This window comes from Fonsecaea erecta (genome assembly GCF_001651985.1).
Source record: "Fonsecaea erecta strain CBS 125763 chromosome Unknown Scaff10, whole genome shotgun sequence".
In the NCBI taxonomy this organism is placed as follows: domain Eukaryota; kingdom Fungi; phylum Ascomycota; class Eurotiomycetes; order Chaetothyriales; family Herpotrichiellaceae; genus Fonsecaea; species Fonsecaea erecta.
Genome location: NW_017387253.1, coordinates 728,152 through 755,896, shown reverse-complemented (window position 1 = coordinate 755,896; position 27,745 = coordinate 728,152). Strand labels below are relative to the sequence as shown.

General features: G+C 53.2%; 8 protein-coding genes across 8 annotated transcripts in view; 5 read left to right on the top strand and 3 right to left on the bottom strand.

Moving 5' to 3' along the window:
• Nucleotides 1–991, top strand: part of AYL99_09988 (hypothetical protein) — a gene marked incomplete at both ends in the record, with an annotated part of 4,204 nt that extends 3,213 nt beyond the window's left edge. Inside the window, one exon of the mRNA XM_018841494.1 lies at nt 53–991. Within this exon, the coding sequence (XP_018689203.1) occupies nt 53–991 (939 nt within the window). The remainder of the gene's footprint in view (nt 1–52) is intronic.
• Nucleotides 992–7,634: 6,643 nt separating this feature from the next.
• Nucleotides 7,635–8,097, top strand: AYL99_09987 (hypothetical protein; the record flags this gene model as incomplete). The annotated part of the gene is made up of 3 exons (XM_018841493.1): nt 7,635–7,872; nt 7,939–8,012; nt 8,059–8,097. The coding sequence occupies 3 exons, from the start codon at nt 7,635–7,637 to the stop codon at nt 8,095–8,097; spliced, it is 351 nt and encodes a 116-aa protein (XP_018689202.1).
• Nucleotides 8,098–10,222: 2,125 nt separating this feature from the next.
• On the bottom strand, nt 10,223–14,227 carry AYL99_09986 (hypothetical protein; the record flags this gene model as incomplete). Its single annotated transcript, XM_018841492.1, has 4 exons — nt 10,223–11,701; nt 11,763–12,004; nt 12,056–13,229; nt 14,048–14,227. The coding sequence occupies 4 exons, from the start codon at nt 14,225–14,227 to the stop codon at nt 10,223–10,225; spliced, it is 3,075 nt and encodes a 1,024-aa protein (XP_018689201.1).
• A 245-nt stretch (nt 14,228–14,472) lies between these two features.
• On the top strand, nt 14,473–19,013 carry AYL99_09985 (hypothetical protein; the record flags this gene model as incomplete). Its single annotated transcript, XM_018841491.1, has 6 exons — nt 14,473–14,559; nt 14,620–14,648; nt 14,696–14,744; nt 14,801–15,053; nt 15,106–16,375; nt 16,439–19,013. The coding sequence occupies 6 exons, from the start codon at nt 14,473–14,475 to the stop codon at nt 19,011–19,013; spliced, it is 4,263 nt and encodes a 1,420-aa protein (XP_018689200.1).
• A 1,960-nt stretch (nt 19,014–20,973) lies between these two features.
• Nucleotides 20,974–21,655, bottom strand: AYL99_09984 (hypothetical protein; the record flags this gene model as incomplete). The annotated part of the gene is made up of 2 exons (XM_018841490.1): nt 20,974–21,200; nt 21,283–21,655. The coding sequence occupies 2 exons, from the start codon at nt 21,653–21,655 to the stop codon at nt 20,974–20,976; spliced, it is 600 nt and encodes a 199-aa protein (XP_018689199.1).
• Nucleotides 21,656–22,493: 838 nt separating this feature from the next.
• On the top strand, nt 22,494–23,518 carry AYL99_09983 (hypothetical protein; the record flags this gene model as incomplete). Its single annotated transcript, XM_018841489.1, has 2 exons — nt 22,494–23,466; nt 23,514–23,518. The coding sequence occupies 2 exons, from the start codon at nt 22,494–22,496 to the stop codon at nt 23,516–23,518; spliced, it is 978 nt and encodes a 325-aa protein (XP_018689198.1).
• A 182-nt stretch (nt 23,519–23,700) lies between these two features.
• On the bottom strand, nt 23,701–24,609 carry AYL99_09982 (hypothetical protein; the record flags this gene model as incomplete). The annotated part of the gene is made up of 1 exon (XM_018841488.1): nt 23,701–24,609. The coding sequence occupies one exon, from the start codon at nt 24,607–24,609 to the stop codon at nt 23,701–23,703; it is 909 nt and encodes a 302-aa protein (XP_018689197.1).
• Nucleotides 24,610–25,435: 826 nt separating this feature from the next.
• Nucleotides 25,436–27,534, top strand: AYL99_09981 (hypothetical protein; the record flags this gene model as incomplete). The annotated part of the gene is made up of 3 exons (XM_018841487.1): nt 25,436–25,474; nt 25,534–25,915; nt 25,967–27,534. The coding sequence occupies 3 exons, from the start codon at nt 25,436–25,438 to the stop codon at nt 27,532–27,534; spliced, it is 1,989 nt and encodes a 662-aa protein (XP_018689196.1).
• Nucleotides 27,535–27,745: the final 211 nt, after the last annotated feature.

Below are 27,745 nucleotides of genomic sequence, written 5' to 3'. Positions count from 1 at the left end.
CGACGACAAAACGGTACGGGTGTGGGATATACAGACGGGCGCGTGCGAGCAGACACTCGAGGGTCACTCCAGTGAGGTCTATAGCGTGGTGTTCTCGCCTAACGGGTCGCGCGTCGCCTCTAGCTCCGGGGACAAAACGGTGCGGGTGTGGGATATACGAACGGACGCGTGCGAGCAGACACTCGAGAGTCACTCCAGTGAGGTCTATAGCGTGGTATTCTCGCCTAACGGGTCGCGCGTCGCCTCTGGCTCCGGGGATAAAACGGTGCGGGTGTGGGATATACGAACGGGCGCGTGCGAGCAGATACTCGAGGGCCACTCCGGCGTGGTCGACAGCGTAGTATTCTCGCCCGACGGGTCGCGCGTCGCCTCTACCTCCGACGACAGAACAGTACGGGTGTGGGATATACAGACGGGCGCGTGCGAGCAGACACTCGAGGGCCACTCCGGCGTGGTCGACAGCGTAGTGTTCTCGCCCGACGGGTCGCGCGTCGCCTCTAGCTCCGACGACAGAACAGTACGGGTGTGGGATATACAGACGGGCGCGTGCGAGCAGACACTCGAGGGCCACTCCGATATGGTCAACAGCGTGGTGTTCTCGCCCGACGGGTCGCGCGTCGCCTCTAGCTCCTTCGACCGAACAGTGCGGGTGTGGGATGTTACCACCGGAACTGAGTTACTGTGCTACGATTCTCATATCTACGACAACGATATTGAATTTATTGACAACGGCTCAAATATTCTGGCCAATGGTCAAGTCATAAATATTCCACAACAATTACCACGACCTACTGTTACAACGGAATCATCGAGCTTTAACATATCATCCGGTGGCAAGTTGGGAGTCACTGGCGGCTGGATTACATGGAGCTCACAAAGAATATTATGGCTGCCGCCTGAATATCGTCCTACATCATGGCTAGGCCTACGCGATATTATTATCATCGGGAGCGGAAATGGTCGTGTTACTTTCGTGCGTTGGACTGTGTAGTCATCCTTCAATTAAAGACTGACCTAATAATATTTTTGTAATAACTTTACGAGCGAGAGGTCTGGAGAATTTCTTTCTTAACCGTATAATAGCAAGATATCTAGAAGTTTCTTTCAAGTTCTTCATCTGGTGTAACACGGGATGCGTCAGATTCCGTCACGTGGTTAGGGCTGGACAATTTCGGACAATGAGGCGCGCATCTCACCTACACTGAAGCGGCAAGATTCTTGAAGTCTGTAGCTGTGGGTAATGATGCCTGGGAGGGGATTGTCGTTACAGCTTAATTTACTTCGGGTCGGTCCTCGGCTGTTAATAGTCAATGTGCGTCAGAAGTACCGGGTGGCTAGATTATATTATTATACATGTATCTTATTGAGATCGAAGAGACCGGGTGTATTGACGCGCCTCTTGGCTTGCAGATATCAAATTCTGGTATTTGTGAAGGAGATTGGTAATGGCGATAGAATACGGCTTTAGAATGTACCTGCATCCTCAGACCGTCTGTTCAAACGGTAAGTGGTGTGTGCTGATGTGGTGCTGTATTTGCTTCTCGGCGTCATAGTCACAGTTCGTCTTCGCTCTGCTGCAACTCGCGAGCGACCTGTTCATGGCTCTGCTGCTGCTCTACATCGCACTGATTCACGAGCTCGTCACATGCAACAGGAAAATTCGCCGAGCACGGCTCTTTGTGAGCTTCCCGAAATCAGGAGAGTCCAGCACGAGACATTTTCTGCACTTGTTGTCGAAGATTGCAAACGAACATAGCTACGAATGACATCGAATCCGGGATTCGGGATTCCCTGCTGGAGGAGGATATCTAGGATCGGAGGCTAGTTTCTGAATTGTTCGCAAATGGCACGTCAGTGAGAGGCAGAGGGAGAGGGAGAGAGTTGAGTGAGGGTCGTGGTAAAGGGAAGCTAGAGGGACTTTCTGCATGAACCATGGCCAGACGCAGTCTATAGATGACCAAATCTTCAGTTCAATCGTGAGCCAGTAGTTACACAAAGTAAAGTCACTGCTACGCAACGTGTGAAAAGGATCAAGGAGATGTCTTCCCGAAAAGATGACTTTGTCCGAACAGAACCCTTGCTTCAGCTGTGAGAGAGGGGGAGAGCGAAAAGAAACGTAAATCTGAACAAAGAAGAGTGAAGCCCTGCCGGGAAAGTCATGTGTTCTAGGAAACGGCTGAAGATGCAAGTTGGGTGGTTATGGATTAGTATACTACTCATATCTGATCGGGAGAGCAGGGTTATGCTAGTAGTCGTTCCACTCATCTTGTCTCCACATTAGTCTATCGTGTGCCCTGATTTGTTGCAGCTGCCACGTTCATCTCTGATGGAGGGATTGTCTTTTGGTCGGAAGACCTGAATCATGTGCTGTGCGACGCTGTGCGTTTCCGCTGGATGATGCCCACAACACTGCCAGCAGGCATCCATACTAAAGAGCTTGAGACGCGATGTGCCTTAGTAGACCTTGTAAAGAAGATCAGACTCGGGCAGCGATGCTCTGGCGTGGTTCGGACAGGTGCCCCTTGGGTGTCCATAGGTTGATTGTGGATGAACTTCCATCGGTAGTGTCGTTCCAGGTGGTAGTTGCAGGGTTCCAACACCAGGACGAGAAGTTGAGGCTGACCAGAAGCAAGTTTCTCTTGGCTTCGCAAGGGCCCCAGAGACACGGTTACTAGTAGCTCCTCTTGTATAGCGTGAATAGCTCTGAAAGGTACGCGTTCTGGCTCGTATTCAACGTCATGGATGTATTCCGAGTTTGGATAGTGAAAATGATTGTAGAGTTCCTCATCGTACTCTTCTTGACAATATTCCTCTTCATAATCTTCCCGGTCTTGATATTCGTACCCCTGAGTGTTCCGGTGTGGCTATCAACAGCCCTGTGCCTGCCGCCGTGGAGGGATATTATTCCGCCGCTGGGGCGCATGTCGAGACCTTGCCATGGTCAGTGGCGAATAAAGTCGTGACTGAGGAGGAGGACCGGGCACCCGTGCGCATGGTGGGTGTTATGGTGATAGAGGGATGTAGTTGTTGCTGTTCGTAGAATGGGCGTACTCGGCGTACTGACCCTGTGTGCACATTCCCCTCATTTGTGAGAGCCAGTATGGGTATGCATCTTCATCCGGGCCACTTGGTGAGTTGCTGTTGTTCCATGGAATTGGCCTTTTCCAAGCTGCGCGACATTGTTTCACGCTCAACCTGAAGACGCTTAAATAAACTTTCCACCCAGCGCTGTCCTATATCGCCTCCCATCTTAGGGCCGAACTTACTCCAAAGTTAGCGATATAGAAGCGGCACGCCATGTGGGAACACGATTTGCGAGCTTAACTCAAGTGCAACAGCAATCGGACGTCAAGATCTGTGCTGCCTCGTTACAAGAATAACAAAAGGATGGAGTCCCGAGAGAGATGACCACACAGTTTCTCTGTCGATTGTCGTTCGAAACCAGAGCTTCTCAGAGCACCGTTCGGCACCGACCTTGCATGTTTCAAGGTTTCCGTCCACAGATGATAATCCTGGTTCGACGTTAGAGTCACAGAGTCAACACAGCCCTTCATATACTCACACTGACCCGTAAACATGTATGCCCGCCAACCCCGCCGTCAAGAGTTGGACTTCGTCTCTGCACCAACCAAGAGTTTCAGTAAACAACCGCAGTAACAGTCCTCCCAGAGCTTTCAGATCTCCCACGTCGTTCCAGTAGCCTGTTGTTCTAGAACGTGCGTCCGAGGCAAGCGTTTTTGCGGTAGCTTGTCGATCACAGTCTGGATGTTGCAGAAGCCGCACTCTCTCAATATTTCTGACACTTCTCGGAGATGTTTGGGTCCCAGACCTCGCATCCTCAGCGCACATTCGGTGTCGTCAGTCCACCGACGATAGGAAGTCTTGTCCGGCATGGTATCATCATTCGATCGGGTAGACTTGAAGCCACAACTTCCAATACTCAGGTTGCCGTATTCGTCGTGAGGGAATTGCTTTGGATAATCATATCGAACAGATTACGAAACAGCCCTGTGCGCAGTTCGGTATCGAACACTTCGAATCAGCAGTTCGATGGAGCCATTTCCGATTGGACCGGACTGAGGTCAACGACTAGTACGATTGCTCAAGGTTGTTCATTGCCAACTTCAATGACCCATAATCCTGTGTCGGTTCCGAGGTCGAGGACTTTGACCTTGTCTCATCGGGCCGCCGAAAAGCACGCCGTTTCGCAATTTTTGTGAGGGTGAAATGGCGCAGGTCGAGCTTCATCACACGGCGGGAGATATGCCGTGCCCTCGATAGCGGCGTGGTGTTGTAGATGTAGTCTTCAGCAAAGGGCGAACGCGATTCTGTCTCTGCCTCTTCGCCTATTTCTCATATCCTTCATCGTCGGACCTGGACCGGTGCTCGATTGTTGCCATTCGATTCGACGGGTGGAAACGGAGAAAATGGGCAAAATGGAGGGCCACACGCCCCGTCAGCGATCAAAGACCACAAAGGAGATGCTGAGAAGATGCTGAGGATACGAGAGATGTGTTGCACGTCGAATGCTGGTGTGTACTTGGTGATCTTTTGTGCGCAGGAACGTAAAGCTCGACCGCCAAGGGGAAACTCCTGGTAGTCTGGATCACATGACAGTTGAGGAACAATGATGGATGCTACCGACTACAGGGTCCTGGGCCCGTGTGAGTGCCAAAAGGGCGTCAATAGAAGAAGGGGTTGGCGAGGACTCGAGCTAGAAAGGCACAAACGACACCTTTTGTACTTATAGTTCTATTGCAGGGACTAGCTAGGTATGTACATAAGTGAGACGCTAGCCGCCTCGCCCTTAACTCAGTCACAACGTAGCGGCGTTTGCATATGGAGAGACATCAGCCGATCTATACAAAGACCTCAGTCTCCTCCAGCAGAAAACCACTTCTTCACTCGTCCTGATCAACGGAAATACAATGCTCGCTCGTTCCTATCTCATAATCACGTTAGTCTTTTGCACAAACAATCTAATTCCCCCGACTCTTGATCTCAGCCAAGCCCAAGACCTTCTAACCGGCCTAATACATTCCAAACACACTGCGCAGCCAGGGCCAGCCAAGGCGGTTGCGCAGCCCATTTTGAATGTATCAGATCGGTTAGAAGGACTTGGGTCTGATCAAAGGTTAAAGGGTCGTAGAAGAACCAGACCGTCTGCACAAAAGACGTACAAGACAGGAATGAGGATGGGTGAAGGAGCCTGATACTCGAGCGGACTGAGGCCCTTTAAATAGGAAAGGAAGCTGTTCGGCTTGTGAGAGCACCGAATACATCGTCAGGCTCCCCTTTCATGAGGCCGAACCCCAAGTCCGAAAAGTGCCCCTGCTGTGTCTCACCGAATGCCGGTTCTGGTCCTCTTCAACCTCCTGGAGGGCTTGACAGAAGGTGGATTTGGAGGTGGCCATGACGGTCCGAAGCGGTCCTGGCTTCTGGCGGAGGTTCTGGGTCGGTTCGTGCATAATGGAGGTGTGACTGGGGGCTTTCCTCGTTCACAAGCTGCAATCACGAAGTCTCCCTCTCTTGATCGAAACGTACGGAGTGTTCGACATCCACTTGACACCAACATACTCTGCAGCGAATTTCCTCTAACCCATCCTGTGATCACAAGCAGAATGAAGACCGAACATGCTCACCACCGCATTCTACCCCAAGTCAATCGATCAATGGAACGCACAGTCCATCCCTGGTCGATGCTCCCGTGAGATAATTGGGATGGCAGGGTTGTTCCACTGTCATGATCGGTGCCAACTTCGTCGCCCTTTCTCTGTGTCTTTCCCACCCATCGACACAAGTATTGATTGCTTTGCCGGCAAAACTCCGACCCCCTGTCAAGCAAATCCCCCATTTGGATGTGGAGGGCGACGAATCAAACATATAACACAAAGCTCGTGGTGGAGGATCGACGGGGTAAATTCTTTTCACTCATCTGTCTCGAAATCAGACGGTTCCGGTCTCCATCTTCAGCTGGAAAGGACATCCATCGAAAAACAAGGTTCTTATTCGATTCCCACTGTCGTATAAGGCAGGTGGAACCACAACCTTCTTGGACAAGTCTATACGTACCTCCTCGCTCGTACTGGGGGAGTCGGGTTCTTCCGAGATTAGGAGCAAGCAGGCTCTCCTTGGCATTTTACGTATGGACATGTGGGCACCAGTCACGGATGAGCGATCCGTGCAAGCCAGGCGGGTCTGAAGAATCCACCCTGTGCAACGTCGGACGTGGCCAGGTCGATCGGTGCCGGGGGATCTGCAGTTACTCGTACACGTCAACGATTCAGCCTCGATCTCCAGAAGCTTTCAAGGATTCATCATGACAGAGTAGCAAACTTCCTATCTTTTGGGCCAAGAGAATGCGACACCGCACACAGTAAGGGTGAACACTCACACAGAACTTCAATGACTCTCTCAAAATATTCCACTCGAAGCAGGGGCCTGTCATCACCGCCCACAATGCACTGGGTACCACTCCTCATACACCAATCAGAGGATTTCTCACCAGCGGATGGTATATCCTATACCCCACAACGAAGGGGCTCTTTATAGCAGTTCCGATCGGCGACAGGCTTCCTGAACTCTATCCAGAGCAAACATATCGAAGTGTTTGTTATCTCCACCAGGTACGGAAGTCCGACCCAGGCCTGGACCACACCAACATATCTGCACTCAGAAGTTAATGACCCAACTGCTTGGCTCCCAGCAGCCATACAAACAGTCACGCCGCTTTTCCCGTGAGTCGAGACGCCACTGACAGGCGCAGAGACACTTCTCCTGCTAAGATGGGTTTGTAAAAGCCCCCCAACACTCAGTGACGGGGACCTGGTGAAATGTTTGTGGTGTGCATCTGTCAGATTGGCCGCACACAGGGTGCTGCCGAGTATGTCTCCAACACTCTTGCTTCATCCGGACTGCCTGTACAAAATGGTAATTACCCCTGGCCACAATTGGTTTTCAAATTGGCAATGTGCAAGATGGACCTGGGCGCTCATGCAGCTTCCGTGGGTCACAGGCTGGCCTCCGAGAATTGCTCCCGTCGATAATCCCACAAAAGCAGTCTTTGTTCTGTGTCTCATTGACGGTGATAGAAGGTATGGGCGCTCCACTCACACTCCAGCTCCCCATCCATCTACCGCTTTCTCCAGATCTTCTCCTCCTCCTGGATGCTGTATATTCGGGAGATTGAAACACGGACCGATTTTGTCCTGAGAGTGGCGGTCTGTGAGATTTGGGAGATCTCTGTGATGGCGGTCAATTACCGTCAAGCTTTCTGTAAGGGTTCAGAGAGGAGATGGCAGGAAATGCCTACACAGTATGTGGCTCTCACAGATGCTTCAATCCCATCAAACCAGGGACCGAAGGTTCAAGCCATGGCCAGATATCCTGTCCCTTCCAAGGTCCCCTGCCGATCCCAAGCTCCCCGATTTGGTTGAATACCATCCATCCATGGGCCACAGGTGAGCAACCTGGACCGTCCCAAGATGTATATATACCTGTGTCTCTTCCCGGCTTCTTCCCATCTTCCTCCTCATCTCCATCACACTCATTCAGCCTTCATCAAACCAGCTTTCCTTCGCCATCCACTTCCAATTCTTTTTCGAAAGACACTCATTTCGCACTTTACAATCACCATGTATACTCTTCTTCTCATCACTCTCGCCGCCACTGGCGCTTTCGCTGCTGCCCCAATCAAGGCCCGCGATGCTGGCAGCAGTGGCTTGACCGTCGAGCAAGCCGGCAACCAGTGCGGTAACGGCCAAGTCATCTCCTGCTGCAACACCAGCACCGACACCAGCGGCGACGGAGGCATCCTCAGCGGCAGCTTGAACGACATTCTTGGAGGCAGCTGCAGCCCCATTCCCGTCAATGGTTAGTTCCATGGCTCACTCGACCAGACGTGGAAAGCATTTTGTGCTAATATCGTGTTTGTTGCAGTCATCGGCGTGCAGGTTCCTCTCCAGCAAGCCTGCGGTGACAACCAGGCCGCGTGCTGCACCGGCGACCAGACTGTAAGTGCTTGCGATGGCCTGTGATCACACCAGCTAACATCAGCAGGGACTCGTCAACGTCCAGTGCACTCCCATCGCCCTTTAAGCACGGACAAGCTTTCACCCCAGCTCCAACGGTGACGAAGACGCGCGAGTTGGTCAGGACAAAGATGCAGACACGGGAGACGAAGAGTTAAGGAGAAGTAATGGTGGTTGAAAGGTTGTTGGGAAGAGGAAAGAAAGAGGCTCTGTGGAAAAGCCCATGACAAGAAGTGTTCCGATCAAATTTTCCGGAGAGTCTGCTATTTTTTCGAACAACAGATCTTGGGGTGGATGGATGGTTTGAGGAGGCTTAACATTCTTTTAACCCTGGACGGTATAGGCAGTCGCTCTTTTAGTTAATCAACCTATTTTCGTCAAATTTGGTGTTTCTTTTGCTTCTTCGCTGCTCACTCACTCACTTACCCATATTCAGAGTTGTTCTCTGCGTGGTTGTGGTTCTGATAGGTAGTAGTCACGCTTTCCGTGTGCCTGAAAGGGGACTTGGGGGATTTGAAGAAAGTCGAGACGGAAGGGTATTTTACTGACCGGGCGTGTCTTGGCCACCTCCAGTCCCTTGTCGAGGGGGTATGTACTTAGCCGGTATGTACATGCACAAGTACGCCTTCTGCAGAAGTCTGCGGTTGCAAATTCGTGGGCGTCTCAGCTACAATATTATGTAGCTGAGGGTCCAACACATTTCGTTGTTCTGTTGAAAACTCTGCGCAGATATGAGCTATGTACCGAGTAATTATCAGCTGTACGCTCGACCCCTGTCTGGAATGTGCGTGCTGCTATACAGGATACCGTAGACTGTCAGATATTCCAACCAACCTTGTGAGAGGCCATCTCGATTGATTGCATTTGGCGTTCTTTCTCATCCCGCAAGCAAAACTGCTGCAGCCTGCCTGTTTTGTTTTTGTCGGAGTTGTTGGTGCGAAGGCTTTCTCTTCCGAAACTGCTGGCTGCAGGAACACTTGGCGTAGCGTATCGTATCGTATCGCAATGTATTGTATTATATTTATTGTATTGTATCGTGTCGTATCGTATGCAGTCGGTTGGTCGGGGTCGACGACAACGATGCGAATACAACACACACACACACACAGTAAGAGGGGGGAGTTCCATTCTCCTTGGAAATGCGTGAACGTGTAGTGGATGAATCTGTGTGTATTTAATGCATACAACATCTTCACTCTCCGCGTTCCTGCGCTTACAGCCTCGTTTAACTCAAGCGGTTTCCGACGCTAGTGTCGACGACGACGACAACGACGAAGCAACTTGGTCTCAGGCAGGTAGGTTGGTGCCCGATTCGTTATCTATGTATGTATGTATGCATGCGTGTGTGTGTGTATCGTCGGGAAGGAAGGAATAATGGATGGATGGATGTCTTGTCGTCGTCCAATGGATACTAATTAATATTCCACTTCCAGAATTTTTTTTTTCCACGGACCACCATCATATATAATATTGAGCATCGAAATTGTCGCAGTCTTAACTCGTAAGCCGTAGATGGTGTTTCTGGAGACCTGTCATACCGACGTACTAATCAAGATCAATTCTTAAATGTGACACTGTTTTGAGTGGCCCGATATCTGGGAGCCGTTCGTCTCGTCGATCCTCGCCGCAATAGAATATCGATCGATCGTCTCTACGATGCTGTTTACTCGGTCAACTACATAACTAACTTGGCAATCGCTTATTGTCTTCCCGTGGATGGCAAAACAAAACCCCTCTTGCAGGTCCGTTATGTATATTTATTTGCCCACAGCTTTCTCGAACTCCTGGGCTCTGCACATCTGATGATAAATATAGCTCTGCCATGGTATGGGATTAAACGACTCTCAGAATTGAGTTGTTGGAGGCACCTTGCTACTTGTGTATCTGTCCTGTCTGTCCTGTCTGTCTGATCCTCATCGTGCCATTCAGTCACACACACACACACACATATATATATATATATCACTTAGAACGTGGTGGCATGTGATCTTGCAAAAACATCGTAGATCTACCAACATTCCGAATGATACCCTTCTCGACCGTTACAACCAGACCATGTACTTTCCCGGTTTCCAAAGGTTCTCTCCAGCTGGTAATGGAGCCCACCCTCCCCGGCCGGCCCCTATCCTTTTCCCTTGATCCTGCTGCTATACATCCGCGTGGAAGACCGACCACTATGGACCCCCTCCCCATCAAATATAAAACATAGTGTCTCGCAGTCTGGGGTGTATCTTTACCGATCTGGGGTCTGGTGCCTCACCGTCTCCTCCTCCTCCCTCTCCTATCACGGCGCCCGCCGACGGATCAAAGAATCCACTCAAATAGCATCGAGCCCGGTCACACACCAGATCCGCATAATACGCGGGCGGACAGATACTGACGGACTTGGTGGCCCGTGCATAGAGATAGCACATATTGTGCGTCAAGTCCTCGAGGGCGTCGGCGGCGTTCTTGACGAGACCCGGCGGCGGAACGTTGCGAGCGGGCTGGAAAATCTCGTCCAAGACGACGAAGTAATGTGCGGGCCGTGCCGTACCTTGGATCGCGGTGTGCGCCTGCAGGTAGAAGTCCCAGTGACGCGCCTCGGTCACGCCGCGATCGACCACCGTGCCGTGTTGTGGGTTGGACGATCGATCCGCCTGTTCGGCTTTGGTAGGGTAGAACCGAGTGTGGTGCCGCTTCCCTACCACCACAATCGTGACGCGTGGGAAGCCCTGCTGGGTCATGGTCACTGGATACACTGCGGTGCAGGCCGCACGGACTTCGGGGAGTTCGTGATCCAGCACCGAGTTGTACTGCCCCTCGGATACTCCGTCGCGATAGATCAGGATATTCTCGGGGTAGGCACCATTGTGCCGTTTCCACGTCTCCAGACGCACTTTCATCAAGTCGGCAAGTCCGGTGACCATCTCTTGTCGTGCGGCCTGGATGGCCAGGTCGGCCGGGAACTGTCCGAGCCATCTGTCGATCGAGGCAACGATGCCCACGATGCTGGGAGCGGCCGGTGACGATCCTGGAGAAGGGTGAGTCACGTCGATGCCCACCACCATGGTCTTGCCCTCGGATATGAGGCCCAGTTTGGGGTGTTCCAGACTCTGGTTCACGCCCCCGAGTTTCGCATTGATCTTCAAAGCCACGCTGGCGAAATATTGGTCGTTGTGCGGCTTCGCGAACTTGGCTGCTTGGACATTGACACTCATAAGCCCTTCCCTCACGTCGCAGGCATACTTGAGCCGATTGTAGATGGACGTACTGAATTCCGGGAGGATCACCAGCACCAATGTTGGCGGAGGCTGGCTTGGGCTGGATGTCAATCGGTGGAGTGCTGCATCGATCGTGGCGTCGACATTACCTGGAGTGACCGACACCCGCAACCCTCTCATGCACTCGCTGCAGCTGATGCCCACCTCTCGAAGTTTGGCCGTGAAGGCCATGAGGGTTTTTTGCAATTCGGCTTCGTTGTGCCAAGGGTCACGCATCGACGGGTATGAGATCCAGAGATAGGTCCACGACCTCAGGGTTGCCCGCGTGGTGAACTGAACCTGCTGCATATTCCAGCTCCCAAACCGCGTCAGTGCTGATTTGTGCCCGGCGTACTTCACACTGGGAGCATTTAACACACGGCCCTGGACAGTGATCAAACTCGGTGTGATGCCGATGTTGAAAGCGTCCTCGGCCAAGTCAGCAAATCCTGGCAGGCACCCCAAACGGCCCGGGTCGAGAGGGACTTACCAATGTGGAGCTGTTGCCCATGGCCAACATCTGCGCTCCCGATGTGACGATGGACTTTGCATTCTGTGCTGGTTTCCGGACAGCAAATCGGATCATCTGCTGCGTCTGGGCCGGGCTCAACTGTGTGTGGGAAGGCTGCCCAGGAGCGACCATGCAGACTTGGGCAGGGAGGTAGGCTGGTCTGTCCCTGCTGCCGACATTGACGACGGGTAAGTTGGGGTCTGTCACGGTGATGTTACATTCTGGCCACCTATCAGCATCCGGGCCTCAAACAGAAAGCAAGTCTTGCATACGGGTGCGGAAGAAGTCGTAGACGCTGATGTAATGTCCGCGGGACGGAGGTGCTGGACCTGCTTTCCAGCCCTTCTTCCATTGAGCAGGATCTGATCCCCATCCCGACACCTCACCCGGGCCATCCAGCCAAAACTCGACGCCTTTCGCCCCAGCGCCATACTCGGAGATTCGAGGGGGATGTACTAGCGCAGCTCCGTCCCACGGCGTGGCAAGCCCTTCAATCACCTTGATCCTGGGCTTCGGACGGCCGGCTGAGCTCTTTCGCACAATGTGCGTAACATGGACCGAGAGTTTCCTGATGAATCTCTCCAACTTGGCTTTCTGGTAGCCATTGCTTGCGGCATACGCGGCCATGACTCGATCGAGCGGGCCATCGTCATAGAAGGCCGCATGCTTGACCTGGACGTTCATGAGCAGCCGGCCGGTCGCTGCTCGAACACTGAAGAAAAACCCGCGAATGGCGGTCAGCCCGGCGCCCAGTGATTGTCTCTCAGAGACTGCTGAGTCCAGGGCATAATGCCGATTCGATCCAATGGAAGCAATCTGAGAAGCGGCTTTGGGATTGTGTCCAACAACAATGTTCAAGGCCTGGATGATTTCTCCCTTGGACTCCAGCAACGCCCCTGCGTTCGTGGAAGTGAGCTGATCAAGCAGCTCTGACACGGTCAAAGAACCCGTGTGCAAGAGGTGGATGAGGTAGTGTTTGGCGTTGACCCGGGGATAGTCTTCACCCTCGACCCGGTAGACGACCTCATAGTTGTCGCGGACGATGTCGAGCGTGGTCGAGCTGATGAGGGTCGATTTGAAGTCGGTGGCAATCTTGGATTTGTGTTGGGCCAAATGATCCTCCAGGAGCAGTTGAACAATTCGGCGCACTCTCTTGCGATTGGGCTGTTTGCCCGCCCAATCCGGGGCTATCTCAATGTGGTATCGCTGGAGGAGGAGGCTAGCGGACGATGCCACGGCCATATAATTTGTCCATAACAACACTTCTCTTCCTTGAGTGCCAAACCCCGGCCGAGGAGGGAGTTTCGAGGTGACGGGAGATGGAGGTTTCGCATTGGCCTCGATCTGATCCTCGAGCTTCTGGATGGCCCGGTTGGGTTGAGCGTCGCCGCACGAGCCGTGTCTGATGTGCACGTTGAAGACAGTTAGTGCTTCAGTCCATCCAAACTGTAAACAGGGCGAGCAGCATCAGGCACCGTACGAAAACAGTGCTACCGCAGACTGAGTTCCACCGCCACGCCCTCGACCGAAACTCTCGCCGCCTCTAGAGTGACCTCGACGTCCTCTAGGGCCGAAGGGCCCAGTATCACGACCTCGACCTCGACCTCGAGACATGATCAAATCCACACCAAAGACGTGTTGTAAGAATTGGCGACGACGAGAAGATGAGGAAGAACCTCAGGGGGGCGGGGGGACGAGGTGCAGCCTCAGGTCTCCTTCTACACCGCCGCGGGGTGGGACTTGTGGCGGTGTGCGTACGGGATGTTTGTGATGTAAAGTTATTGCAGGGAAATTAGCCGCTGCTTTCAAGTCATGATCTTGATTCTCATCTATCGTAAATTATTAATACAGTCCTGACTCATGCACTTCATACAGCGTGTCCACCCACGTGTCCATATTACTAGAACCATGTCTCTTATGGAGGTGGTGACCCTGCGACCTCTCTTAACCGATGTGAGCTCTCAGTAACCGCCTCTTCTCCGCTAATTCTACACCCCGCGAAGGAACACCCAGTTGTCGTAGGATCGAATCCAATCGTCTTTCTTGCATACTTTCGATTTCGAGTGAGGTACGAGGGAAATTGAGGATGGCGGCACCTGTAGTAGCGTTGACAAACGGTGCAAGATTTTCGTTTTGACTTTCGAGGTAAGTATTCTGAATGCGGGCTGCGTTATTATGATTCCTATAGAATTAGGAGAGTAATATTGAAATAAGTCGAACTGTACATACGACGCAGTAATTGTAGTCCTGAGCTCTTCACGAACATTTGCAATGTCTCGTCGTATTTCCGTCGTGTTTCTCGTTAACTGCTCCCTCATTGCACGGAGCTCTTCGAGAAGTTGCTGACCGCCGCCGAATGCAGGTGCATTTGGTATCTTCAGTATCTCGGTGGCAATGATGTTGAAGTTAGGCTGCTGCGAACCTAAAGCTGTTTCGTCAGCCATCGTAATGGTGACGGTAAGGGTGATTGTGGTGACAGTGATTGTGGTGAGGGTCGAAGTATTTGTTTTGGGTTCCCGGATGGGTATGGACGAAGGAAAGCGCCACCTCCAAAAGCGGCGGTGCTAGTCGCCAAATTGGGCGGGAAACCTCCCTGCCCATTGCGACTGTAATTTGATGGATAAAGCCGGTGATCAGGGGCGCCTCCGAACGTCCTCTCTGATCAAACTCTCCACCAAAGCAACGCAAAATGGGCTCTGTCGGACGGGAGTATCGACCGCGTGGCTATCAGCTGGAGATGCTGGAGCAGAGTCTTGTGCAGAATATCATCGCCGTGGTACATGCTATCCATATGATCTGCACCTAGCAGCAGCTATATTCTAACCTGGAGAATTAGATGGATACAGGCAGTGGCAAGACTCAAATGTCTGTCCATTGAACCGTCTCACCAGCCTGGCTGACCGAGTGCCTAGAGCCATTCTTCGTATTCAGGAAGAGCTCGAGCGATGTTCTCAGGACAAGGTAACCGAATACCTATGGCCTCATGACAATCAGCTTATAGAGTGCGACAACGGTAGCTGGTTTGGTTTCTCGCGCCCACAGTGGCCTTGTGCACTCAACAGTACGAGGTCATGCTCTCCCAGTTGCCAGCTGCGAGGATCAAATTGCTGCTCGGTGCCGACAACGTCGACCGCTGGAGCGAACAGCGAATTTGGGATGCGGCGTTACGCGGTGTGCGTATTGTCGTCTCAACACACGCCGTCCTCCTCGACGCCCTCGCCCATGGCTTTGTCCAGATGACCAGACTGGCCCTGTTGGTGTTCGACGAAGGTGAGTCGAGCAGATCATCTCGGGATGGAGAATGGACTCATCCAACAACTAGCCCATCACTGCCGGAAAAAACACCCGGCGAACAGGATCATGGAGGATTTCTACCATCCGCAGAAGCAGCGCTCGGGCCCGGACTCGGTGCCTCACATTCTGGGGCTGACGGCGAGCCCAATCGTGAAATCCAACTCCAAGGAACTCGAGTCAGTGTTTGCTCTCCGACGTGCCCTTGTTGAACCGCCCTTTAACGCCAATAGTGCTCTCGAACGAAATCTGGATGCCACTTGTCGCTCCCCTCGCGTGCAAAGAGGAGAGATGTTGAGTTTTGTCCACAGGCCTGTTCTGAAAACAGCCATGTACAAGTCCGTCAGTCTGACCGCCGGTCCACTCCAAAGTCCGGCGCTGTGGCTGCTGGATAGAATAGGTCGAGGTGTCACGACCCACTGGGACGACTTGACAGCTCCCGATGCTCTCGACCTGGGAACACGTCTTTCGGCCGGTGGGCAGGAGGAGCAGTTGGTCAGATTCAAGAGAAGAGCTGATCATATCTATGAAGAGCTCGGACCATGGGCGGCCGATTACTTCATTCTAGAATCGGTTAAGGCACTCAACGAAAGCATTCATGCCCGATATGAATACCTGCTTGGGTTCGCGCCCGCCGACAAGACCTGGCTCATCCAAGTACTGGGTCAGATCCCATCACTCATGTGGAGCACGACTGCCGACGCCGAGGACGATGTACTCGTTTCGCCAAAAGCTGAAAGGCTGATACGGTTTCTCGCCGACCAGGATGCCGAAAGATGTTCGGGGCTCGTGTTTGTCCAACAGCGTGCGACCGTCAGTGTTTTAAACGCTCTGCTCTCACGACACCCTCAGACGAAGAGCAAATTTCGATGCACGACATTCGTGGGATTGTCGAACAGCAGGAAGAAGCGCTACTCAATGGCGGAACTGCTGGACTTGAAAGCACAGCGTGAGGCATTGACCGAATTGAGGGCCCAAGTCAAGAATCTTATCATCGCCACGGACGTCCTGGAGGAAGGCATCGATGTCTCGGCCTGCAACCTGGTGGTCTGTTTCGACGTACCCTCCAACTTCAAGTCATTCCTGCAACGAAGGGGAAGGGCCAGGCAGGAGCAATCCACGTTTGCCATCTTGCTGGACAGCAAGGTCGAGAACAAAGATAAACTCGAGCTCTGGCAGCAGCTCGAAGAAGAGATGATTCGACTCTATCAAGACGAGACGAGACGGGCCCAGACCGGTCCAGTAGAAGACCACGAACCTGAGGAGAATATCCCGTTCGTGATCAGCGTTCCTGCCACAGGGTAAGTGAACCCTCGACCGTCAGTCACCTTATGGTATTCTTGTGCTGACGAATTGGTCAAAAGGGCAAGACTGACTGCTGACATGACCATGGGACGTCTTCATCACTTCTGTCAAAAGCTGCCTCCGCAGCCTTACGTCGATCTTCGACCTGCTTTTGAGACCACTCAGGACCCGCGGACGGGCTTATTCACCGCGACGGTCACCCTTCCCAACTGTATTAGTGCTTCCGTGCGGCAAGCACAGGGATGCCATGCATGGCAAACGCAGAAGACGGCGAGGAAAGATGCCGCTTTCCAAGCTTACCAGGCACTGTTTGTGGCGGGTTTATTGAACGATCACCTTCTTCCTCTCACAGATGAACGGCCATTGGCGGGAGATCAAGTCAACCCTCTCCCGCCACTTGTGCCAGTCAACGCACGGTTTGACCCTTGGATTGAACAGGCCAAGGCGTGGGCAGCCCCCGACCTCCACAGAACTGATATCATCCTCCAGGCGCAAGCCACCGATGGCACCGATGGCGCAGCACCCGTGTTCCAATTCTCTCTGACGACTCCGTTAGTAATACCGGTCATCGATGAGATCACAATGTACTGCAGCCAGAACATGAACTTCATCGTCAGGCTGGGAGAATCGAAGAAAATCGGCTCGCTAAACCACGAGATCCTGGACGACTTGAGGAAGACCACAAACCTTCTGCAGCGAGCTGTCCATTCAGACCGGGTCCCCGACACTGGGGATGACTTTGTTGCTCTGTTTGCGCCGAAAATGAATGATACAGACGTAGCGACATGGCTATCGTCGAACCAGGGGCGAAGGTCAGCCCTTGAGCATTTCAAAACACAGTACCCCTGCCGTGGCTTTGTCCGAACCTCTTCATTATTCGGTCAGCCGTTTGGCTTCTGTAAATGGCATGTTAGGGAAACTTCTCCACACGAAAGCATTGTGGAAGTCGAGTGCACGCCGCTGCCTCAGCGAAGGCACTTTCTCCGTCCAGAGACGCTGTCCACGGATGCTGCTGAGTCGCGTCAAACTCAACGATTCCCTGCAAAAGATGCGACCGTCGACGCCCTTGAGGTTCTGCCGGCTCTATTCGGCCTCTTCATCCCTGGCGTCCTCCAGTATTTGGAGGTGTATCTCGTTGCACAGAAACTGTGCACCACTATACTCCGTTCAGTCCCCGTTACCAATATCGGACTGGTGGTTACGGCTCTCAGCTGTCCTTCTGCCGAATGGGTCACCAACTATCAGCGGCTGGAGTTTGTTGGTGACTTGGTCCTCAAGTTCATTGCGAGTTGGCAGCTCTTCCTCGACCATCCTAGCTTCCATGAGGGCTACCTCTCGTATTTACGGGCCAAGATCACGTCCAACGACACTCTCGCTCGTGCGGCAATCCGAACAGGCCTCGACGCCTTCATCATTGCCGAAGTGGTGCGCATGGGGCCAAACAGCTATCCTCGCATATCGACCGTGGGGAGTGTTGGGTCTCCTGCAAACCCACGACGAAGCCTCAGCTCAAAGGTCCTGGCCGACGTTGTCGAAGCCTTGATAGGAGCGGTGTATGTTGACGGAGGAATTGAGCCGGCGGTCGCTTGCATCAACACCTTCCTGCCCGACCTTCGTCCTGCTGAGCCAATGTCTGGGGTTGTCGAATCCAATCGTCCAGAAATTGGCGTCCCTGATTTGACAAACTTGGTCGTCCAAGCGGAGGATATCATACGATACCGGTTCCGCCACAAGGGTCTCTTACTCGAGGCTCTCACCCATCCCACCTGTGAGAGGGACGTGCATACGGAATCATATCAGCGGCTGGAATTTCTCGGGGATGCCGTGCTGGACATGTTGGTTGGCTCCCACCTTGCGAAGCTGGACGCTACTGCGGGTGAAATGAGCCGGATCAAGGCCGCCATGGTTAACGGCGCCCTCCTCGGCTTCTTTTGCCTCGAGCTGTCCACGGACGAAGACGTATCCGACATTGAAGAGGACCCCTTCCCTCGCGGCGAGGGGACGCGTTGTGTGTTCCGGACCAAGAAGCGCCGCGAGCGACGACACTTGTGGGCGCACATGCGCTTCCACGGGACGGAGATCGCGCAGGCGCGGGAGCGCAGCTTGGAGCGCTATCACGGGTTGCGGGAGGCCATTCGAACCTCGCTGGCGACGGAGCCGCGCTACCCGTGGGTGGAACTCACCCTGCTGAAGCCGGAGAAGTTCCTCAGCGACATGATCGAAAGCACCATCGGCGCCATCTTCGTCGACGCGCAGGGCGACCTGGCGCCGTGCGAGCGCTTCCTGGAGCGTCTCGGCATCTGGGACTACCTCCGGCGTGTGTGCGCCGAAAACGTCGACACCGAACATCCCAAGCCGGCCCTCGCGCGCCTCCTTGCTGGATCTGCTGTTGCTGCTGCATCCGTCACATATGACACCGAATTGGAACGATACGATGGCCCCACTGGGCCCCCGGCCGAGGGGGATAAGTTGTACCGCTGTACCGTGAGGGTGGATGAAGAAGTCCTGGCGGTCGTCCGTGTGTGCACGGCGTCCAAGGGCGATGCTGTGACGATTGCGGCGGAGATGGCGAGGAGAGAGCTCCTTGCGCGGAGAAGAGGAAATGGCACGACGGCAGATAATGCTACAGGCTGATGATGACGATGAAGATGATGGCGGCGGCCGGAGTTTTGGTTCTTTTGTTTGCCAGCAAAAGATATTGGCGGGTTACACAACAAGGCAAGTATTCAAAGTGCCCGGGACTGACTATTGTTATCACGACCGTAGTGTGTATCTAAATGGGAAATTGGCTACAGTGCCGTGGGGAAAATCGAAAACATATCTATATAGTTACCTATATATCTATATACATATCCGTACCTAGGGTCTAAACGCATATGTATGTATGTATTTGATGTTCAAATTCATGCTTGTGCAGTCCCGACAGCATCCCACGTTTCTCGCCCTTTGATCACTCACCCCCAATCCAGATGTCTATTTTGTGACGGCTCTTCTTAAACCACTGTCTGGCTCGTGACTGTAGTATGTAAAGGGGTAACTAGGCTTGCCGTCGACGCGAGACAACCTCTTTTTCTGCCTCGCAATTAAATCTCCATTTTCTTCTCTCCTTCCCGCCCTGCGGTTTGCGATTTTGGAAAATAAAAAAACCACCTCGAAAACCTGCAATCTGTGCTTCCCGTACATCAGCGCGAAAGGTCCTGCCCTCTGCTTGCCCACATGGTTCGTGTCTCATTGTGAGCCTCGCTTTGAATGCGATACATTACATCACACCTGTTGAAGTAAGTGGTCCCGTCAGGGGCGTACAGCTCAGTTTGTGTCCTGTTCATTCGGGCTCGACGACACATTGAGGGGTCATGCTGCGGGTTGGTTGGTTTGTTGTTTGTCGAACAGTCTTATCCATCGTGGGCGTTGTGGTGTCTGCATTCATGCGGCGGCTGAACCGGCCAAGGAGCTGGAGTTTTGCTGGTCGTTTTGTTGTCGTGGCCGGGAAGCAAGTGCGCGTTCTGTGCCCCAAGTCGAGTCGCTCGCTGATGATAACCTCCTCCCCCAGTTTGTGTCGACTACTCCGATGTCAGGTCGCGCACGTTGTTCGTCGACTTGGATGGGAGGAGAGAAGTGGATGATTCTGGGTGCACAGTGTTCCCAGTTTCGTGGGTTCTGTCAGTTATATCCGCCTCTTCCCTCGGCGCGCATCGACATTTTTGAAAGAGCGTTGGGATGAGCCGAGCAGCACTGGGTCGAGATACCTAGAGTTGATCGACCCATCAAAAGAAACAAGACGCTCTGGGGAGTCTCCGTCCGCACAGTGCCCAACGACGCCTCACCGGTAGCAATTGGGGGGCTCAGATATAGAAAGCAGGGAATGTCACGAGAGTCCTACCGTCATTTGTGCACCTCTACTCACCGTGCACCCATGACAAAGTATGCATTTGTCTCATTGGGGAAGCTGTAGAAGTGTAGAAACTGGGGGCAGAAAGTCCTTAGTCTGCTTTTCCCTCAAGATTGAATTATCAGTGTGTCTCGGGAAGACCGATTGCAACAACACCTTCTTCGGCAGCAGGAATACTCGCGGTCGAGAGTCGGTACTGACGATCAACAGCGCACGCCAGGCATGTATGGACCCAGGCAGTAGGTCACGCGCTAAGCATTGGCGGTCCAGGCCATGACGACGTCTGCATTGTATGTATGACCTATCTGGTATACGAAGCCTTATTCAGCTGCAGCATTTAGCCGAAGACGCTACCGCAAATACGATTGGAATCTACCTCTTACCTTTGGTCCCCTTGCTTGCATTCTCCCAAAATTGAAGCGAGACACCGAGATATACCGTCCGGGCAGCAAATTATGTCATGCAGCGGTTTCGCCAGATGCCGCCCCTGGAGAATCTGTGCCAATCGAGTCGAATATTCTGGGTTGGAATCTCAGCAGGACTTTGCCGTCGTATCTTTCTCGCCAGGATCGCGCTAGGTAACGGGCATTTGCTTTTAGGCGGGCTCGTATGGGACTTTATCTCACTCATTGAGCAGTCTTGCCAACCCTCCAAGAAGAGGGAGACCCCAGACTGTTTTGCTTCCCATAGGACCAAGGGCGACCACTATTTGGCATCCCTAAGCATGAAGCAAATGGATGCATCTGCTGATCCATAGTCCCATTTCGGATCTAGTGTCAATCTGTCAACATCTCGGAAGCCGAATTTCTGGTACAGGCTATGGGCGGCAGGAGATGATTCCAGGTACGCAGGAAGGTGGAGCTCGTCGGCGATATAAGGCCCCATTTGATCAGCATCCCTCCTGCACCACGTCCCTGGTGTTTTGGATCCGTCTGGAGTAGATCGAGTACTGGTTGCGTCTTCTCAGCGAAGGCACGTACATAAGCCTGCGTAGTCAGTACAACTTCAACTTACAGCAGTACCGCCTCCCTCCCATCAGTTCATTTCGCTTTGCATGGATTCCTCCAAAAAACTCCTCACAGGCCTGCACATTGCACCCAGGACCAAATTGTCTAGTCCGGGCAGGCTCTCTGGGTTCTTGGATGATATTCCACTTCGCAAATGCGGCGATCTCACCGGTCTCGGTATCTACCACCTTCATCCATCGAGTGGTGGGATCTTCGTGGAGTTGCTTGATAAGTCCTTCTGCACGCTCATTCTTCGCTTCCGGCGGAAATGGTCCTGGGAACAGGATGGGATTAAGGGGGTTGGAAGCATAGGCGAGATATTCGATCTCCACAGCGCGCGCGGCGTCGGCCTCGTTAGCAGGCTGAAGAACCAGAGGCATGCTGATGGAAGTGTCGAGAGGAAAGGAGGGAAGAAGGACGCCTTCATCTTCCAACCTGTGACATATTATATGATTGATATTCGGTAGGGGATTGGGATCAAAGGCTGCTGCCTAGTTTCCCGGAGGATCTCTTTGTGGAGCTTGAGGGCTTGAGGCATCGCTTTAGTCAATGCTACCTCACAAAGCTCACTTTGCCTGTGTTCGTCTTCAACAACTGCCCTGACAGTGTTAGCATAATGGTGAAATGAGTCAGAAAAAGTCCCCACGGAATTGTTTGGAGGCCGAAACCCACTGCAAGGCGCCAAGTGCCCAAGAAGATTTCATCTCCCTCATCACTGACTAATGCATTTCTCCCTCGTTGCAGGCTTGTCTCGAAGAGGAAGAAATCCTTGCCATCCCATTGGGTTCTGCTTTTGCCACGGCGTGGACTCCCGCCAATGCATATTCCCTTGTACCAGAAAGGAAGTCACACATGTCATCACGCCCAAGAGGCCAAGACTGTTCCTGGAGGGCAGCCAGGGGCACGGGCTGACGACGGCATCCCATTCAACGCGCGGGCAGGCCGAGACGATATGGTGTGCAATAGACCTCTTCAAAGATTGGGAGATACGGGAGGGAGCAATTGACCCAAAAACATCATTGCTGGCGACAAGAGTTTCTGTTTTATGGACCACTGAGTTGAAGCCAAGTATGCTTCAGAATCCTCGTATAAAAGGTGGGTGTCCCTTCGTCGTGAGCAATGACCTTGTATGAGCGGATCAGCACCAAATATCTTTCTCGAGGAACAGCAGTGTCTCCAATATCATTTCACCCAGGACGTTGTTGCATGATAGGAACTATGTCTGCAGCCAGACTACCCAGCACGATGCGTGCCCTTCTGCATGATCAGAAGAAGCAGACTCTGAGCATCGCCTCGACTCGGCTCCCGAATCCATCCCCGACCCAATACCTCATCAGACCACACGCTGTGGCCCTGACAGCAGGCGAACTCCTCTGGCCTCGCCCGGAAGAGCTCACCGTTTCAACGCCTGGCGTCGAATTCGTTGCCCAAGTTGTCGCATCTCCGTCCTTTAGCTCCAAGTTCAAGCCAGGAGACGAGGTCTACGGGCGTGTCACTTACCCACAGCCCGGAGCTGCAAGGGAATACTCACTGTCTGACGATACCGAGCTTGCTCTCCGCCCAAAAAATCTGTCCATCAATGAGGCGGCCACCGTGCCAGTGGGCGCCTTGACCGCGTGGCAGGCCTTGTTCGAGCAGTTCAAACTCAACCCGCCAGACCTCGACCCGATAGGGATACCCATCCAGGGACAGCAGCGCATCCTGATCACCAATGCTTCTGGCGGTGTCGGAATCTGGGCCGTCCAGCTCGCCAAACTCATCGGCCTATACGTGGTCGGCACCACCGGGCCCAACAATCTTGACTTCGTCCGCTCTCTCGGCGCAGATGAAGTCCTCGACTACCGCATCACGAACATCCGCTCCTGGGCCGAGGAAGATCCGGCCACGCGGAAGGTGGATTTCGTCTTTGACTGCACTGGCCTCTCCTCGCTCGAGCAAGCATGGCATATCGTCAAGCAAGGCGGGCAGGTGCTGACCATCGTGCCCCCGGCGGACATGCAGTGGAAGTTTACCCTGGCTCGTCCCGAAGGTGTCGACGAGAGCGTGACGGGGAGGTTCTTCGTCATGCATCCCTCTGGAGAGCAGCTGGGCAGGATCACCGAGCTCGCGGAGCAGGGCAAAGTGAGCGCGGTGGTGGATAGCGTGTTCAAGCTGGATGAGTTTGAGAAGGCGTTTGAACGACTGGGCAGTGGTAGGACCAGAGGAAAGGTCGTATTGAGAATCGATGATCAGGAGGAGTGTGACCGGAAGAAGTCAGGTTCATATATGTAGTCGGAACGGGACGTTGTACTTGATAATACATATCATATTCTTCTCCCTATTGAAGGCTCGCTGACCAAAAACCCCCTAATTCCACGCCACTTTAAAATCTAATTATATGCTTTGTTTTTATGTATATGTATATGCATATTGTCGGCAAGCCCGTTTATTCGTAAAAGACCAGAGATCTCACTTCGATGCTCTGCCTGCCAGGCGCGTCCGCGGGTGTCTGTGGATCCACAAAGGCCGTATGCGGCGTATATGCAGCGATGCCCTTCTTGCCGCCGTTGACCTCGCTGAACGAGTCGAAACACTTGATGAACATGACCTCGTCGGGCGTCATGTCCTTCATGTAGAAGAACCTGTGCTTGTCGTTGGGCCGAACCGCGAAGGTCTCGCCCTTCACCTCGTACCCAGCGGTGGATGTGATCGAATTCGGGTCCGGGAGGACTTCCTTGCCCCGGTCGTCATCGTCATGGAATCCATTGGTTTGCCGTTTCGGGTAGAGGAGATCGACCTTGATCAGGTCCGAGGGCTCCGTTGTTCGGTAGTCAATGACCGCGAGGGGGAAGTCGGACGCCGGGTTCGCTATCGGTCGCCAGATATTGATGATCTGGTAGCGGCCCTTGAGCAGCTCCTCTGCCTCTTCTGCTGGCAAATGTCTCCGCACCCGTACGGCTGCCGCGTTGGGTGTTTGATCAACATGCACTTGCTGTACAGGTTGGCGAGGAGAGGCCTTCTCTCTCCTTCTGATCGTATGATCGAAGAACACCACTTTCTTGACGCCGGGCAACTTCTCCCGCAGCAAAGCCTCTACCTCGGCATAGTACCCTTCTCGGACTTTGGTTTCGTCTGTGAAATCCTTCTCTTGCGCAGGAGAGTTGAATACCGCAAAGCCGGAGGTGTCGACAGAGAACTTGGACTCTTGTCCACGAATGTTTTCCACCGGCCGCTCATCATCGGTCAGTTTGAACGAGTAACCGGGACCATCGACCTTGTTCCACGGCTTCACGAACGGCACGTCGCTGTCGACATACGATGTGGGATCGATGTACTTGAAACGACCTGTCGTCATGTTGCCGTGGCGAGGAATGCTGGAGCTGAAGAAACGAGGAGTAGGGGAGACGAGAGATCGAGCGGGAGAAGTCGCAGCGTGCGACAGGTTCCTCACAATCGAGGAAGATGCCCTAATGGTTCTAAGAGAAGTGGCAGCTTGCATCAAGGAGAACAAGTCAGTCGCGAGTTATATTTTTCAGAATCAAATGTCTTGACCAGACCAGATGCGCCTTTGGAATCGGGGGTGGTACCTCGACAGGGAAGGGTCCAGAGTATTTATCTGAACTGATTGACCTTTGAAATTGTCAGCAGCAGAAGAACATCGAAGACAAGATGACGTTGAAAAGTGGTTGGATCGTCCTTCCGTGTCCCTGTCAATCCATTCAGGAGAGATACCTGCGAAAGATTTCCCCGACGATCATGCGAGAAATGAATGCGTTGTTTTGCCTCATCCGCAGCGTAACAATATTGTCTTGATTTCAAAGGCAGCGACATCGGATCCGGAGATGCCTCGGGTAGAATCCCACATCTGGAAAATGACTAAGCTGCACGTCATTGACGGCGGGTGCATTGTGATTGGCTGCCTGATTCACCCCGCCATCTCCGCCAACATCGCGCGTCGCGCGTGTGAATTATTTCTCGCACCCCCTTGTCGCGTCTCTCTGAAGGCAGATGTAGCTGTGGACCCCTGTCGTTCTGAGGGTGATCTACAGCACAGGCAGTTCAGTACAGATACACTCGCTGCTGCTTGATAAATCCCCAGAGGCCATGCCCACCTGAAAGCCATCCTTCGTCCTCCTCCTGCAACTCCCCCTTTTTTCTGTCCCGCTCCAAACCAGCTCAAAATGGCGGACAAAGAAATCTACTCTGCGACCTACAGCAATGTATGGACCCTGCCTGCCCGCTTTGTTCTACCCAGACAACGCCTAACATGTGACTGCAGGTTCCCGTCTATGAGCTCAAGGTCGCCGGTGACCATGTGATGCGCCGCCGGTCTGACAATTGGGTCAATGCGACGCACATACTGAAGATTGCCGGTTTCGACAAGCCCGCGCGGACAAGAATCCTCGAACGTGAGGTGCAGAAGGGTGTCCATGAGAAGATTCAAGGCGGATATGGAAAATATCAAGGCACATGGGTTCCTCTGGCCGAAGGCCGGGCGCTGGCCGAGAAGCATGGTGTTCTCGATCGCACCGCCCCAATATTCGACTTCGTTCCAGGGGACCGCAGCCCTCCTCCCGCTCCCAAGCATACCACCGCTGTATCGAATCGTCCAAAGCAGCCGAAACAGCCTGTTGCTCAACGAAAAGCGCCGACGCAGCCGAGTAACTATATACAATGTCCCTCCATGGAAATACTTGCTGATTCTGTCCTAGTTCCGCATTATCCCCCAGTGGACGGCTATGAAACTGCCAGTGTCCATTATAATGGGACAGAAAGCCGAGAGCATTCGCCGGAGACCGCCTCATTCATGGCAGAGGATGATTTCCTTCCCCTTTCCCAAAATTCCACGGCTTCGAGAAAGCGAAAGCGAGACTTGGAGGAAATGGCTCCCACTACATCAGACCTCGAACATACCCTGTACGGCGACGAGCTACTGGATTATTTTGTGACCGCTGGTGACGACCCGGCTGCCTCCAACATCCTGCCCCCAGAGCCACCGGCGAACTTCGATGTTGACCGGCCGATTGATAATCTGGGTAATAATGCTCTGCACTGGGCCTGTGCCATGGGAGACATTGCTGTTGCACGGGACCTCCTCGCACGCGGCGCAAATCCTGCTGCTCAGAACAAGAGCTCGCTGGAGACTCCCTTGATCCGGGCTGTTTTGTTCACCAACAACTACGACAAGAAGACCTTCCCCAAAATCGTGCAGGCGTTGGCTGGAACAATTGTGGAGCGAGACGTCTACGGTGCAACTGTCTTCCATCATATCGCCGAGTCAGCGCGCTCCCGGGGCAAATGGAGTTGTGCTCGGTACTATTGCGAAGTCTTGATAAACAAGATGCACGAAATGGGCTCAAACTACGTTCAAGCGCTCCTTACCTCCATTGACCACAATCACGACACCGCAGCACTGTGTGCTATCCGCAACGGATGTGTCAAAGTCGCAACATTCCTCCTCAACCATTGTCCTGAAGCCGGAGATATCCCGAATCTCAAGGGAGAAACGGCCAACGAGTACCTGCGGGCACTTCGAGAGAAGAAAGAAAGCCTTCAGCAGCCAGGCTCTTCCCCACCACGTGCCGGAGAGTCTTTTGCGTTGAAGCAGTCTCGCCGTAAGCGACAGAAGGAAGCGCTGTCCCGCGCTGCGTCATTGGTGCTCGACAAGATCGTCCCTCTCATGGACGCAGGCAGCTTCAAATTGGCCGACATGTACGATGTGCAGATGGCGGAGAAGGACACAGAAATCACGGAAGCCAAGCATGCACTGACCGAGCTCGAGAACCAGCGGCACAAGATCCGACAAGAGACCTTCTCGCTGATGGCGAAAGTCGAGGATGTGTCCAAGATCCCCATGTTGAAACAGGAATACGACGCATGTCTGCGCGAGGTAGAGTCTCTCCTCGAACAGAGAGAGCACGCCACCCTACAGAATGAGGTGTTCCAGCAAGACCAGCAGACGAGTCCCGAAGCGTTCCGTTTCCCCAATACATCGCCGTTGTCGCCTGATGAAATTCGTGTAGTGGTACCATGGGCGATTGAGCTCAACAACCAACAGAATCTGCGCCGACAGTTGGTCAGAGACATTGCCAAACTGATGAGTGATGCGGGTGCCAACGAAAAGGTGGGCAAGCACAGAAAGCTCGTGGCGATTGCGACTGGGCTTAAGGAGGACGAACTGGACGGCATGTCGGTCGAGTTGTTGGAAAGTTTGCAAGGAAACCAGGCTGGTAAGACACCGCAAACGCCTCCGCACGCTCCGGATGAGGTTCAGGCATGAATCGAGTACCACCAAGATGATGCATGAGACTTTCTTGAATGAAGCACAATGAGACGATCTATCATGCCCAGAGTGTGTACTCTTTTTTCATGTTTATTTTCGCCCATCGTTTTGTGTCCACGCGCCCACGCCCACCTGTCCCTGTGGTATATGGCGGCGAATCTGCACCTGGCCTTGGCACCCGCTTGGGACAGCGGCTGGCCGCTTTACT